The 16,242-nt window shown below is 37.5% G+C and overlaps 1 protein-coding gene across 1 annotated transcript in view; it reads right to left on the reverse strand.

Annotated features, from left to right (window-relative positions):
- Positions 1–12,606, reverse strand: part of znrf3 (zinc and ring finger 3) — a 78,697-nt gene extending 66,091 nt beyond the window's left edge. Inside the window, exon 1 of the mRNA XM_088618072.1 lies at positions 12,118–12,606. Within this exon, the coding sequence (XP_088474198.1) occupies positions 12,118–12,348 (231 nt within the window). The 5' untranslated portion in view covers positions 12,349–12,606. The remainder of the gene's footprint in view (positions 1–12,117) is intronic.
- Positions 12,607–16,242: the final 3,636 nt, after the last annotated feature.

Here is a 16,242-nt window from a genome sequence, read left to right on the forward strand (position 1 = left end):
ATAGCTACCTAATTACAGGGCTGTGCCTAAATTCAAGCTGACTGTAAGATACTGTTGTTTTCAAAATGCCCTCTCAGGAATGTTAGGATTCAGTTTATTGCTTGGTTTCGTTCCTAAGAAAGTGATATACAAAACAAAATGGTATTGCTTATTAATTAAAGCTTTAATCACGAGTTCCTTCAATGATAAGCAGGGAAGCAGAGCTGAGAAAAGCAAACTACAGAATGACTTGTAGAATGCTATAGTCGTTTCAGACTAAGTATATTGTATTGCCTCAGGAACAAGTATTCAAAATTGTTGAGTGGATTTACCAGTTCAGAAGAATCAGGAAAACCAGAGCAACAAACACAAACACCCCGTTGTCACCTTTCAGTTTAATACAGTCTGTGTACAGGAATTCCTTATGGCTCGGTTGTAAACAGTTTTGCTATTCTCCTATAAGCTGTGCAAAATCCATGTACAGGACCTCCAATCTAAAAGCATTTTTTTCTTTTGCAGAAGGAACGTTTTTCACCCCTGAGGCAAGAACTGTTTTCTGGCAACTGCGATCAATTTAGTGATATACTTCCACATCGCCACAAGACACCTGCCGGTGACACAGAGGCATTATCATGGCCATACGCCACCACAGGGCAGACACTGAGGGAAAATGGAGGCAGTTCCATCTAGAAAAGAAATGAATGCATTTTGCAATAAAAAAAATGCACTTTGCCTGGGAAAGATCACACATTTCGGCAGCTATTTAAAGATTAAACTAACAGCAAAGACCTTTACAGAAGTATCGTATCAGATCCTGTCTTTAGGATGGTAATGTGCTGAAGGATAAGAAAATGTCAGAATCATTCCCATGTCACTTTAGTCATGATCATTTTGACATCATTTTGTGTTTACGTCCTATTGATTTAATCCTTGAATTATTTATATGTACACCCACCCAATATACAAGACTGCAATCCATGTAGACCTAACATGATTTTATCACAATTCATGAAAGCCTAGCTCTGCACTGTGCCATAAAGGTCAATACAGTACAATGTGCCAAAAGCTATAAAGAAGACAGTGATTTAAAGTTAAACATAATACATCAGTAAATGTCATATCTTAGATAAATAGCAAATGATAACAGAGCTACAAATTTCCTTAATCTGGTGCTTCATTAAATAAACAAGAAAATCAGGTTACAGACTCAAGCCTCTCTGTAAGGCACAAGAGACTATAGGAACACAATTTGGAAAACTGCAAGGTTTTGCAGACATTCTCAAAACTCACAAAGCTAAAAAATCGAAATTAGGAAATTCTAAAAGACATAAACAAAGACATAAAGTCCACGTGTGGGAGCAAAATGTGGTCTCCTATCGTCAGAACCATAATGGCGACAGTTCAAAAAGACGTTTTTAAACTTAAACTCCAGAGATAAAAGAAATCTGTCAATAAAAGCTGTAACTATGGGCAAATGGGAGATCCGTAGCGAGAACACATGTACAGTATGAAAGTAAAAAGGGAACCTGTATAAACTTTATACAGAAGAGAATCAACTAGGTTCCACCTGTTGTGTACTTTAGTAACACCCATTGGACTAAGCTTTCTAGAAGAGCAGACAACAATATCAGCAGCAACCCACCTACCTCCCACCATCCTTTGGTGGGTGAAAAAGTGGGTGGGAAGCCAAAATCAATCGTTTTAGGTAAAGAGAAGGAACGTCGCCCTCTCCACTTGCTCAGCAAACACCAACAGCCTTTGTTTAAAAACGTGTTTTGCTTGAAGGATACGATTACATCATCAACAGCTCTCTGCTTTCTGTATCAATCATGCATTACTCAGACGGCGCTTTGAAGAGCCTGACTTGCTGCGCTTTCCTTTGATCTCCGCGCTCCAAAGCCTCACAGCCAGGTGATCACATGCACTTATGCAGCACATTCGGGTGTCTCCCTGTGGCAAGATTCCGGCATCCATTCACAGCCAGCCCATCCCTAATTGCCTGCTTATTTCAAACTGGAAATGCATAATGATAGGTAAAGAAAAGAGGGTGAAAGGCATTATATAATTCTAGTTTTCATTCCACTCAATAATGGGAGTTTATGAAAAAGCACCAGAAGTAATAACCAGCAACAACCCAGGGACTGTAAATGTAGCTCATTTGTTTAATTATATACAGAACTGGGAGGCAAGCACAGACATTTAAAAAAACAGTAGAAAACATGTCTAGTTCAATTTGAATCAAAAGGGGTTTGAAAAAAAAAAGCAATTGGGTGTTGAGAATTAAGTGTAGCAGATAGTGATCTGCTTTGGATGACCGAGTTCTAGTTCTATCAAACCCTAACACTTGTACCTGAAGGAGTACACCTGATTTCAGGGAAGAACACACAAGATAGAGAAAAAAGAAGATGTAGGCTTCACAGTTGTAATATGTGCTGCGCAATTAAAATAACAGGACCGAACAACAGGGACGGAATGAGTTACTTTTTAAGTGCTTTTAGCTTAAAATATCTCTGTTTTCACTGCACAAAAAAGGAAAAAAAAACTGTTCCAAACGAAAAGCAAGGACATGCTACAGAATAAAGTTCAGCAACCTTTTGTGAAGGGAAAATCTCCTGTGATAAGATCACCTTATAAGCACATCTCATCACAATGCATATGAGTTAAAACTGTACCAAGGTGTGGAACACTTTCAAGCACATCAACCACACCTGGCTACCATGCAACCAAAAGAAGCATGATAAGATCACAAGAGCACTGAATAAAAACAGTTTTTATTTTGGACAGCATGTTTTTCCACAAATACATGAGCTTGTATTTCAAGATTGCTTGATAGATAATTCAAGTGGTATTAAACCATGAAAGATTATTATGGAATTTCATATGGTTAAGTGTAATATATACATAAGAGACCTGAATATTCCAGATGCCACACAGGATTCACATGACTTAAAACAATTCACGCCAAAACAACTGCAAAATCACAAACATGGAAAACCCTTGAAAAATAATAGTTTTAAGCATTTCAATATATAAATCCCAAAAATGGCATGGATGGTTTTTTTTCCCCCACTACCAATGATTTATTTTTTTCTGTGAAGTAACAGTAGGTTGATCATGCCAATAAAAAGTTCATTTAAAACAAAAAATGTGGATCGCCGTGCTCCCACACTGAAGAGGACAGGGACCCCCCCAAAAAAAACAGGATAAAATCGGAAAGAGAAACTACATCTCTGGCTCCTCAAAGAGAAGTGCACCTAGACGCTGCAAGCAGCAACTCATTTATGTGTCATCACCAGGGAATTAAGCACAAAGACAACTCGCCGTCTTTAAACAGCAAACGCCATTTATCATCCTGCTCTGCTGGACTCAGCGCTGCCTATTAGGACGAGCCACCGCTAAGAATTCAGACACAGACAATCCTTAGGAAGGTTGAGCAGAGATGAACAGCCTGTCAGGCAGAACACAGACAGCAGAGTCCTGCACATCTGGCAGACCCATACATTTCACAGGCAATCTGTCTATAGTGATCCATTGACACAGTCTGGACAAATAATATATGTATTGCAAGTTTGCAATGCAGAGTCCAGTAATGGTAACCATGGCAGATAGACACAACTGATAAAAATAACATACAATTTCCTTTTTAAATGGAAAAGCTTAATCTCTACTTATTCTGTATTATGCTGTATTGGCCTTTTACAGTGATCTCTTGAGATCCTTCAATAACACCTCTGCCACCTCATGCTCCAGGTCAAATTTACATTCAAGTTTCAGAAAGAAGAGCGCAGTATAAAAAAAACATAGCTCTTTTCCGCTTATTTTCAGTTTCTGAAGATGGAGGGAGCAGGTGAGTTGCAGTCTGGAAAACGTGCTCATGCCTGATTGATAAGTTATCTTATAAAAGGTTTTACCCAAAATACAGACAATTGTTCAAGTCAAGTATGGCATTGTAATCGTATACAAGTAAACATGACCGCAGTCAGAAGATAACTTCATAATAAAAGAATCATAAAATAATAAATTTCCAGCTTCCTACTGAACAAGGACTTTCAACATTGCCATACACCATGCGTTTTAAGTAGCAGTATACAGGAATAAATGAATTCAGCAATGCCAAGATTTTTTTTTTATGTTAATGCATGATAGGCTAGGACAGAAACATGACTAAGACAGAACAATTCTCTCTCTACACCACAAGGCAGGAGGAGAGCAGGATGATTCAGTCCTTAGATGCCCTTTACAGCTAATTGTTATGTTTTTTTAATCAGCCATCAAAACATGCCATAAGAAAGATCAATGGGTGTGTAAAAGCCACTCCATTTAAATGAGATTCTCTTTAAATACATTCTGACTGAAATACTTATGTAATTATGTGCACATTGGAAGCAATTATACAGAAAAGATCCTTAAGCCTGAAAAGCTGCAGTGCCTGAAAAACCTAAGCTTAGAAAGTCAGTACTGACAACTGTAAATTTACTATACCAACCGACATCAGGGTGCCAAAATCACAAAGAGAAGTAACAAAATTGTTCCAGTCTACAACTTCATTAAGCTACTTTGAAGTTCCATTATAAAACAAAACAGCAAAAGGCTAGCATTTTGGACATGTACCAGTAGTCAGCACATTCCTGACTGACAACAAAGCGTGCCTTCCTCTAACGTACCATTGAAAAGCATTTTGACTTTCTAACTGTCTTTCATGGGATTTCTTTTTTGTGTTTGTCTTCCCTTGTTGCTGTGTGCAATCAGTGCTGGGCCTTTCAGCACATTTAATCAGGAATGATGACAGAGTAGTTTACCAGCCCTAGCTTTATCTGTGAATTAGTGGGCATACTCATCTCTAGATAAAATGTTCTAACAATGAATCTGAACAATTATGACTGAAAAGAGGGATGTTCACATCAGTTTACAGAAAATAAAGATATTTACTGTATATATGGATGTAGCTGACACCTACTGAGGGGCAAAGGTTGTAGTCTATGGCAACCTCACAAAATTCAACCTTTGAATGGAAAACTACAGAGCAGCTGTGCATGTGTCTTAATGAAATGTGTAATGTAACCATAGAAATGCTTTTTAACTACAAATGCATTTGATTTATTTCTATACATTCAGAATACTCTTAATATATTTTAAATTAATTATATACAATTACACTTATTTTAGTTCTTCTGCTTCCCCCCCACCCAACATCACATTCAAATTGTAAAGAAACCGATAAAAATATGTGCATATTATTGGCATCAAATTGAGGGCAGACTCGGAATCCAGGAAGATATTCTTTCTGCCAAAATGACCCATTTCAGGAGATGCAAGACTCATCCGAATCACATCTGGGACCCCAGTGCAATTGGTTCTGTCTTGTTTCTGAGGAAAGCTTTTCAAAAGTTAATTTGAATAACACAAATGACTACTGAACAAAAGCTGAACTTAAGTGGACGTGGGTGACATTGTTTGGTAATACTCTAACAGAAAAGACTCATACTGCTAGACTACAGAAAACAAAAAGTGGTTTTAAGAGTTTCACTTTCATGACACATATGAGAAAATTAGGCTAGGTAATCAGGGTCTTATACAGTAATTTGATACTGAAAAGAATCCAACTCCAACAGCTGAACTGACTGTTACAAAATTCCGTGTCAAACTGTCAAAAATAAATTAAACTGTGCTACAGTAAAGAAACTAAATAAGAGCTTACTTTATTATACAACATGCTCTGAATAAGCATAATAAAGACAATGATTGTCTTCAAGAACCCAGTAATTTCCCAATCAAACACATTTGAGTGAAGAACTAATTAAATTTAAGAGATCCTCACCAAATGACAACAGAAGATTTCACAACAGCTATTCATCACTGGAAACGAATTAATTTTTTCCCTAGCTGGTATAGAAAAATTGTCAATCATCCTTGTAGAGTGCACATATTTTTTTATTTGAAAGCAATAACCTCTGATTTCATCAGCATGTTATCTTCCAAACGTTTACAGCACATTAAGTTATACACAGCTAGATACCTGTAATTACATGATTACAGGTGAGCTACAAAAGGAGCCACTACATATTGCACAGTCCATATCATTGACATGCATATACTGTAGAATCATAAAAGTAGCATGAACTGCTCCCACCGTATATGACTAATATTGACTGCTTTCTAACTGTAATATTATCCAAATAAAAAGGGTAATTGCCTATGATATAATAATACTTGGTATCGTTACATCCATTTAAGAATAACTCTTTATGTTCTTAAATACTCATATTTAATTAAATTATTACACAGGTGATTAATTACACAGGAAGACTACCAAGTGAAATGATTCATTAACCTCAAAAGCAAGCACTACCAAAGGCCTGAAAAAACATGCAGAACCTTTTACAAGCACTTTGGTTTTTCCATAGAGGAAGGTGCTCTACTAGAGTTAAAATGTCTCATCTTACGAACAGGATGGTGCACATATTAGCTTAATGCACCTTGACAATAAATCAATAGTAGTTCAAGGAGAGAACAAATTCCAGATTCAGCTTTTACATGAGGTGAGACCCTTCACATAAAGTTTTATACATATTTCTTTTCCCACAAAGCAGAAAGAACTAGGGCTGCTGAAAAAATGTTTCAGAAACATCAAAGCAGGTCCTGTTAAATTAAAAATGCTGTCACACATTTTGAAAGTAGCCTCTAGCACTACTAGTACCAACATGTACCTCTTCCAGGTAGGGGATTGAAGGAGAAGCTTGGAACTGAGCTTTTTTATATATATGTAAGATTGCCTCCTGGCTGAGATAAAGAAAAAGAAGAAAAAGAAAGCAAACAAAAAAAAAAAACACATTGTTTGTAAGGCCATTAATTGCCATTCTAAATTACCAGAGAAAAGCTCTTTTTAGAGCTGTACATCAAACCCTACAAGAGGCCAACTAGTTGCTCGGTGTAACATTCTTGGGTGCTACAATCACATTGGAGAATAAAGGCTAATATTTAAATCTATGTTCGCCTGCCAGAGTTATTCTGCCTCGACTCAAACACAAGTTAAAAAAAGCAGAACATCTCTTGCGTGTAAGAAGAAAAGACCTACTAAAGGGAGATGACCAAGTTACAGTGATTTTCTTTTCTCCGATCCAAAGACAAGAAATACAGAGCTTCAAATTACCATGGCTGAAATACGCAAGTCAAAGCGGTAGTGGTTGCAAACGATACTACTTAAAATGTAACTAAAACCACAAAACCCCCCCAAAAAAATGGAAAAAGTAGTCAAGCAGCACTTTAACCTTTTCAAACCATGCTGAACACAGCCTGTGCTGGCTGCAGATGGGAGAGACAGACTCGTAGCACTGCATCACTTGTCTGGAGATGAGTCTGGAATGGATTCATGGAAGGGGGAGGAGAGAGGCGACTGCTAAACGAGGAACATAATGTAAAGGACACATTCAAATCTGGCTTGCCACTTCTGCGAGTCATATATGACAGAAAAATTCTTTAGCAGCGTTTAATGCCCATTGGCAAGCTGTAGCTCTTGTGCTTAAGTCTGCTTGGGAACCCAGCACACAAAAAAAGAAGACAATACACATTGAGGCATTTTGATACATTCCAGGTTTCATACTCTTCAACTAGCAATCTAACAAATAATTTACTATGAGAGCAACATTTTTGCTTAGGCTATTCCAATTCAACATCTGCAACCAAAACTCACCAGTACTACAAGAACTAGGGACAGTAGCTACTCCCTATTCTGCACCTTTCTAGCTAAAATCACCTCACACTCATCCTCAGTGTTCCACATTACCGGTGATAGCGCATTTAGGTCACACCTGTGTGGCACCTGTTTTTACAGGTTAATAATAACCGACTTGTGAAACCCTGCAGGACTGGGTGCATTTTTAGTTAAGGAATGAACAGAGTGGTGTAAATGACAACAGATCTTAAGAATCCTTTAATCAGGCTCCATGTAAAATGCAGCACTCTGTTTTATTTAGAGTTGTTACTTTGCATGCAATCGACAAAAAAATAAATTAGCTTTAAAATGGATTTGCAGCCTCCTTGTTCTCAGCTACTCCAGCCTTCCACTGGAGCAGTTTATCAACAGTGTATAATCACAGAGCTCACACACAGATTCCAAAAAGACGCCACAACTACAAACACTTTCCAGGCTAACATCACAAGGCTTCTCTCATTCTGGGGTAATTTGGGTATATAACCACAATCACATTTGACTTTAAAACATCATCGAGGTTTTACCATAGGATTACAAGCACATGACTATGATTCTAATAAAAAAGACATTCTAGACAGAGACATTCAATGTTATTGAAGGCTTTGTCAGAAGCAAAAGGGCTCATGTAAATTAATGTACTTGGATATTAGTAACCTTGTAATGGTTCAGCTTAGCAGCCTCTAAGCATGAAACAAATGTATGTCAATCTCCTTTTAATTTATCTAAGTGGCTAAGACAACCAGCAACTAAATTAGATTGCCTGAAAAGCCTTTCCCTCAATCACCTTATTATTACTTAAAAGTGCCTGGGTCAACAGCCATATGCTACATATTGCACACAAAAAAACCTGTGTAAGTATTGCAATTTCAAATACAAAATGAACTTTCATTTGATATTTGTAATACAGATTCAAATTTCTGCAATAAATTAAACCTGTCAGAAAACAGTAGTTAAGCATATGAAATAGAGCTATAATTAGTTAAAAGAATCGGTTTTAATAACGCTTGTAAAAACATAAAAAATACAAAACTGGATTAAAAAATATTTTTTATTTGATAATTATTTTTACATTTATTTTGATGATCTAGATTTTCCTTGCATTCAGCCCAATAAATAGTTGAATTGATCCAATGTAAAAAATAACGTCTTGATTGATCTATTCTTTAAAAAACAAACAGCCAAACAACATAACAGTGTTGTAATACAAAAGCCCTGAAACTTCAGAGCTGCTGAAAGAATTATGTAAACAGACATCAATTCCCTGGTCATTGCAAAACGGAATTAGAAACAATTAAAGGATTTGCCAGAAAAAGTTAGTTTTGTGTATTAGCCAAAATAAGTCGTAGCACTTTCATCTAATGTGAAGTGAGTTGAAAATTGAGTTAATTTATTTGTTTTGGCTCAGAAGCACCTCCTAAACTTTCACACATTTAGGGAAGGGTCACAATGAAAGTCACATCTTGCCCTTTGGAAGAAACTCCGCTGGGATTTCCATCAGAACTCCAACAAAAAAAAGAGATGAGATTTTTCATATGCTGCAGTGCCAGTACAATAAAAAAGAAGACAAACTTTGCATAGTAGGGTAAGGCATCAGCCTTTCAATCGTGCTTCTTTGTGAAAACCCGTGCTATCAGCCAACAGCTATAACGAAATGAGCACAATCCATAAAACTGATCATAGGCAACATTGAGCACAAATCAGAAAGGTTTTTAGCCCACATAGCAATGGAAAAACACAGAAGATTTAATAAAGGTAGCAGATCAATTCTGACCTATTCATCTACATTTCTGATCTGGAATAAACCGAACCTCAAAAACGACTATACAACATTCTTCTGCCATGCCTCTCTAAGAAAAGAAATCAAATTGGAGCTACTAGATCATGAGTTTGTTAACCTCCCTGCCTTCCCTACTCTTCTGTAATCAAAATCCACCTGTAAGACTTTTTGAGTTTCAAATGCCACATGGTAATGACTAGTGGTTTCATCGAACATTGATATTGGAGCCATAACATATATTAAATATTACAGTTCCATCTCATAACAAAGGAGGCACAAATGACAGTGAGGTGCCACAATCCCTCTACACCCTGCTCAATGCAAGATGACAGGAGACCATGCCATTATCATGTGAAGATACTGTAATAACACATTTTGTTTAAAACAGAAACATGAGTAACACTCTGGATTTTGAATGACCCAACATCAATGCCATGTGTCAGCAGTTTTAAAGCCGAGGTTCATCAGTTGCCTGGATCATTTTGTCCACAACCAAACCCTAATAAATACCATTTAACAACAGTTTAAAACCTACTCAGGCAGCAAAACTCAACACTTCTCCTTGAAGCAACTGATAGCCAGGCATTCCACTGCATTTCAAAAGGTTTTGGGAAAAAAACAAACAAAAAAAAACAGAACCTTCAGGGTTACTTTTTGAGAATAATTTTCATTCTTCTAGGACCACACAACCTAAGGTACTGCACACTCTCACTACAGCCAGAGGTGAAAATACATAAACCACAGCCTTTAATTACTGTTCAAACAGAATCAGCAATGAAAATGTGGTACAAATCCATATAGTTCTCCATTGCTATTGTACACCTGACTTCTGCAGTACTAATGGATTATTACAAACTCGATAGTGAACTTTTTTAAGGAGTTGAAAAGAAGGAAATCTTCTTTAAATATTTACAGTCTAATCAGCAAGGCAAAAGCACAATGGGGTTCTATGTGCAAAGCAATTACAGCAATCACGAAGTGTCTATTATCTGTCATTTATCACTTTTTTTAATTGGTTTTGAGATATAGTATTTGATTTTACACCATATGGCCACACATCTCAGCATCTCCCAGTTTTAACACTTACATTTAAAAACCACAAAAGCAGGTGAGTCTAATTTACAACTTTCCAATTTGGAAAACAAAAGTTCACTAATAACCAGTAATAACTTTCTGGGTACCCTAAGACAAGTTTCTGGAATTAAATGTACTATGAGAGCTGTGAGAAAGCTCCACTTAATCCCAGAGCACAAGCATCCAAATGCTAACTTCAAACATTAACTCCATGATCAGAGACAAACTGAATGGATTATTTAACCAGATCACATATAAGCAGGCTTTCTGGAGTTCAGATAACAAGCTGACCTTGAAAATTCCCAGCTCCTAAGCTCTCTAACTTCATGCAGTGCACGTTTGCCAGTTAACAATTCAACTTTTATCTTGCAGGCAAATGCTTTTGTGAAAGATTGTTCCTCCCGGCACTGCTTTTAAACATGCCAGACACTTTTTTTACTATACATTCCCTTCTTTCATGTCCACTGATGAGGAGGAAACCATTTTTATGTACAAAGTGCACTGTGAGCGATGCGTGTAGGCATATATGCTTGTTCAACCATACTAACAAGTGTTTGTTTTATCTAAATTGTTACACCCAACTGTAAACTTCACGCAAAAGGTTTTCCAAATATGTCTTTGCCATGGCGCTTTCATTGTGATTCTTCTAATTAAATGCTCTGTACCTGGTCTAGACAAAACGGATTTAGGTAAAACACTTGAAACTAAGAGAAGAAAAGTGCGTCGTGTACTGGAACATCGTAAACTGTATTAACAAATAAGTAATCGCTTGGGTTAAAAACAAACTAAAACTCAAAAAGCAAGAAGTTGTGCTGTACTTAAAACCGATTGTTGCTGGGGTATAGCGATAAGACGTTAGTCTTCATCACAAGATAACTGTCACTCCTTAAATTACTTTAAAAAAAACCCGTGTCCCCTCCCAGCTGGAACCCTAAATTTTACAGAAAAATACCGCATGTGCAACAGAATAAAACACCTAATACTAGACTGCATTGCATAGTAAAATTAAAACACAACACCCTTGAGCAAAGTTTTGCTGAGGGTACCTGTTCAATGCTCATTTTACAGTTGTGGTCACTGTACAACACGCTAACGCTAATGTTTAGTTAACATGTTATAGGATCATACAAGGGATACTGGTATTTTATTGGGGTGACTGGCGATTCCGAGAAATATTGAACTTGAAGACTATTGCTGCTCGTGCAGGAGAAATGTTACGTCAACAGACATCCTTTCCATACAAATTCCTCTGAAACCATCCATAGCAATGCATCTGAAACAACCGCAATATATCTCAATGAATTAAGCCTGGCAGAAAGGAACTGCTACCAAGTTGTAAAACAAAGTTGCAATATGCATGTTTTATTGTTAAGTCCACTCTAGTCCCCACTTCTAGGTAGGAGCCATCTTGTGACCACATAACCATCCTCACATAACTAGTACAACTCGCCCCCTCCACCGACCCCCCCAAAGAAAAGTTACAGAATACAGCGATCAAAGTAACCGACCGAATGCGAAAATAAATTAAAAGAACCGTCCGACGTAAACAGAAAAAAATAAATAAACTTTTCCCTACCTGCACGATCTCGCCCTCCGCACTGATAGTAGCTCCAGCTTTTGAAAATCGTCCTTGCAAACCTGTAGTGTAAGTCGTATAATCTCCATTGGGACTGGACTCAAACAGCACCACTTCCACAAAGGCAGTATCCTTGGCCAGCACGGTACCGAGAGAAGCGGTCACCACCAGGAGCACCAAGACCACCGAATCCGCTACACAATCTAACCCTCTCCTTGGTAAAATCATCATCTTGCCGGTTGGATCAGCGCCGATCGGAACATAATTTCCAGTTTTTTTGGGGGGGAGATAAAGCCCTTGGCTGATTTTGCAATGGAACCCCAGTGAGAAAGTTAGAGCACACAGTTCTTGTCTTTTCCTGATTGTGCAACGAGAACTCAGTGCCGCGGACTGAACGTGTTTATTTCACCATTGCAACCTTGTCAATTACAAGAGTACGCTTCTCGCTCCAACCCTTGGTTTCCCTCTCTCTCTCTCTCCCCCTTTCCAGCTCTACAAAGCGGATCTCCTTTGATCTCCAAACACGTGATTTTTTTAGATTTTTTTTTTCCGAAAGGGTTATCCCCACCCACTAATCTTCATGACCCTTCACTTTCCACTCCCAGATTTCAGCTGCCATCTCTCGGTTAAGGAGGCTCGTTAGTGTTTTAGTAAACAGTACCTCCGGGAGGAGGAATGACAGAACGGGCTAGTATCTGGAAAGAGAATTGTTTTTTTTTCCTGCACAGGAAACATTGTAACAGTGAAATAGTAAACTTCTAAGTGCAGATGCGTATATATAAATAATGGGATCGCGACACATATTTATTATTATTTTATATATAATTATTGTTTCACATGTGTACTTTAGTTTAGAAGGGTGTTATCTGTTTGGTGTTTATTGATTGTTGGTGTAACTTCTTTACATCAAATAAACTGCTGAAACATTTCGAGATCTATTACCTTAAACCGAGCATATTCTCTTTCAAAACACTCGCATGTTCAAGCAACGCAACTTTTCTCAAAACCCCTTTCGAAGCTTAAATTTGGCTTTGCTGACGTCTTTTTTAATTTTCCGCCAAATGTATCCGAGAATTTCTTCAGTAAGCGATATTCCCTTCTCCACGGTTACAATTCAGAAGCCTTAGATGTAGACTTCAAGCCTTGAGGAATTAGCCAACTTCAAAGCCTGCGTGGTTTACTTAGTTTTACAGTTAAGAAATCCCTTTTATTTAACAATCTTTCCAAATTGGATTTCTTTGAAAGAGAAAAGATTCCACATAAGACACCATGCAGTGTGTCACATTTCAAAAATTGGAATGCAACCCTTCATTTTTCTAATTTTCAGACATACTTTTTTTTTTCCTGCACAAAACGATCTAAATCCTGCGCACATCGGCTACTGCGCATTCTTTTTCCAGATTTGGAATAAAACCCAATGACTTCAAAGTCTTTTCCAGCTCATATTCTCCATCTATGATAGGTAGATTATGCTAGAGAGCATTTAGCTGGCAGAGGAATGGGGGAAAAACATCTTTTTTTAAGTGACATGTTTGAATTTTTTTTAGTAACTCAAGAAGGAAAGTTTTGCTATTGGGACTAAAACAATATTGCAAAGCAATTTCATTATAAGGGAGATAAAAAAATCTAGCAAAATTTAAAGAAATTTAAAATCCATATTTTTTTTTAAGATGTCTTAGTGATTGCTGTGTCCAGATTAGATCTCAAAAGCTAAACAAGGTTAGGCCAGTCACTACTGGGAAGAGAGACCACCTTGCTATTATAAACAGTGTTGGTAGACCAGTAGGTGGTGTTCTTCCCACTGGGCCAGAATTTGCAAACAAATGCCCCAGTATGTGTTGTATGAGGTGTCGTCCTTCAGATGAGATGTTAAACAGAGGTCTTGACAACTTCGTCATTAAAGTTCTCCTTGCATTTTCAATAAGAGCAGGGGTGTTAATTCCAGTGTCCTGGCTAAAAGTCTAAACATTTCCCCCTTAATTTGCCTGGTGATGAAATTCCTCACCCCTCCACCTGATCTGTTGTGTAAGGAGTTTCTGGTTCAGAATAGGTGCTGGATGTCACCCGGGAAGTGGCTGTACTTCAGAGAAGGATGAAGTGTAAAGCACTTTGTATTCATTATTCATTATGAATCAATTATCAGTTGGAGCTAGCAATATAATTATCAATAGAAAGTAGAAATATTTCTATATTTCAATTTGCTTCTTTTCGGTCATTAGAACTCTATTGAAACTGAAGAGACAGTATTGAATAATTAGACTATTCCTCAACATGAAAGCACAAACTATTTCAGTTTTTGGCACACTATTGTTTTTTACAAAATCAAAAATGACACATACAGTAAATAGTACCAAAACTGGTTTAATAATGTCCACCAACTACTTTACTCTGTGTGCTAAAAATGAAGAAGAATAGTACATTTTCCATATTACTATTACAATGTACTGTATGAATGTCCTGTCATCTATTGTTAACATGTTTAACAAAGGGATATTTGTGAAGGGTTATACAATTGCTGGAGCAGTCCTTGGAATCTCTTGCCCGCTGTCCTCCATAAGGTCTGTGGGCTTTGCACTGTGAACAACATTTGTTTTTATACCCTGGCACTGCCCGGTCATGGAAATACTGAATCACAGCATCTTTGTCTGAAGAAAACAGGCAATGCAGTGAGAAACCAAGAGCCCAGAACATGGCAGTGTTAGTACTGCATCCTTTCTCAGAGTGTCTAAGGTTAAGTACACTGCAACTCCAGCGTGGCAAACAACTTTGAAAGAAATCAGATCCATTGCTACATTGTAAAAAAAAAACACTGTTCCCACTTAATAACGGACTAAATAGCTTTGAACACATTCACTGTTGAAGGAAGAGAAAAGGTTGACAAATTTCCCGAGATCCAGAGATTTCAGAAAATGCATGTGTGTTTTTGGAAAAATAAAGAATATAGCCTTGACCACAGCCATAACCTTGGAAAGTTATGGTTTTCATTTTGATTAATTTCATTCACACCTGACCCTGATAAATTTGAGCTACCATGACTGTTACATGAGTACTTAATAACTTCATCAGTGAGAGAGATGCCGGTGAAGAGGTCATTTTCCTTCTGGAATGTCAAGCGTGATGAAAATTGAAGTGTGATAATCTGGCCAGCGGTGCCCAGTGGCGTACAGGACTACACTTGCAGTGATTGATAAAAACCTGACTGCATTGCTAAAACTGACTGGATTACATACTGGACCTCATCTGCTGTCCTTCCTACTGTCTCATCCTCATTGACAATATTCGTGTGAGATAATGCACCTTCTCCTGATGTGACAAAATTTTCTTGCAAAATGAAAATATGACCGTTACCCTGGATGCTCTACTCAGCTAGCTTGTCCAACATTTGGCTTCTAGAGCACAGAGACCAGTGAATATGCATGCTCAGGCCTTACCAGCAGAATGGGACAAAATGTCAAGGCAAGACAGCAGTGGTTACCTGGTGCAAAGCGTGTGTTACAGATATACAGTACAATACAGTCTGCTTCCAATGGTGGGCACACAAGCTCCTAGTCTGTCACAGTAGATCCCTTGTTGATGGCAAGTGATAATCAGCATAATGATTTTACGTGTCAGGTCTGTGTGTTCAATAAAATGTCAGTTCACCTGCTACAAAAAAATAATTTTCCTGAGAACAATTTTTTTGAATTGTTATGGTGCTATGTCACTTTTGATGTTCGGGATAGACCAATGAGATAGAAATAGATATTCAAAGGAATGCCCATCCAGATAATGCTACAGATCTGTCTTAAAGCTTCTTATTCTGCCTTTTTCTGCATGTAAAGTCAAAGTTAGCCTGTGTAAGACAGTTCTGTCTCCTGTAGTGCTGGTTTTGGATGAAGAGCTAATCAATGTTTATATCCTTTATAGAGTTTAGACACCACAGTTATTTAAAATAGGATCAGGACAGATTGTTCCCTTCATAAATTCTACTTAAAGTTGCCATAAGAAGTAGCTGAGCTCAGACCTAAACTTTAAAGTCAACAATAGAATCATTTGTCATTATATACAGTATATATAAATGCTCTTCTTAGAAAACAACTCAGATAGTCTTGTTATAAAGTTTAACAGAAAATGTCTTGTGATGAC

This window comes from Lepisosteus platostomus, chromosome 24 (assembly GCF_059453375.1).
Source record: "Lepisosteus platostomus isolate fLepPlt1 chromosome 24, fLepPlt1.hap1, whole genome shotgun sequence".
In the NCBI taxonomy this organism is placed as follows: Eukaryota; Metazoa; Chordata; class Actinopteri; order Semionotiformes; family Lepisosteidae; genus Lepisosteus; species Lepisosteus platostomus.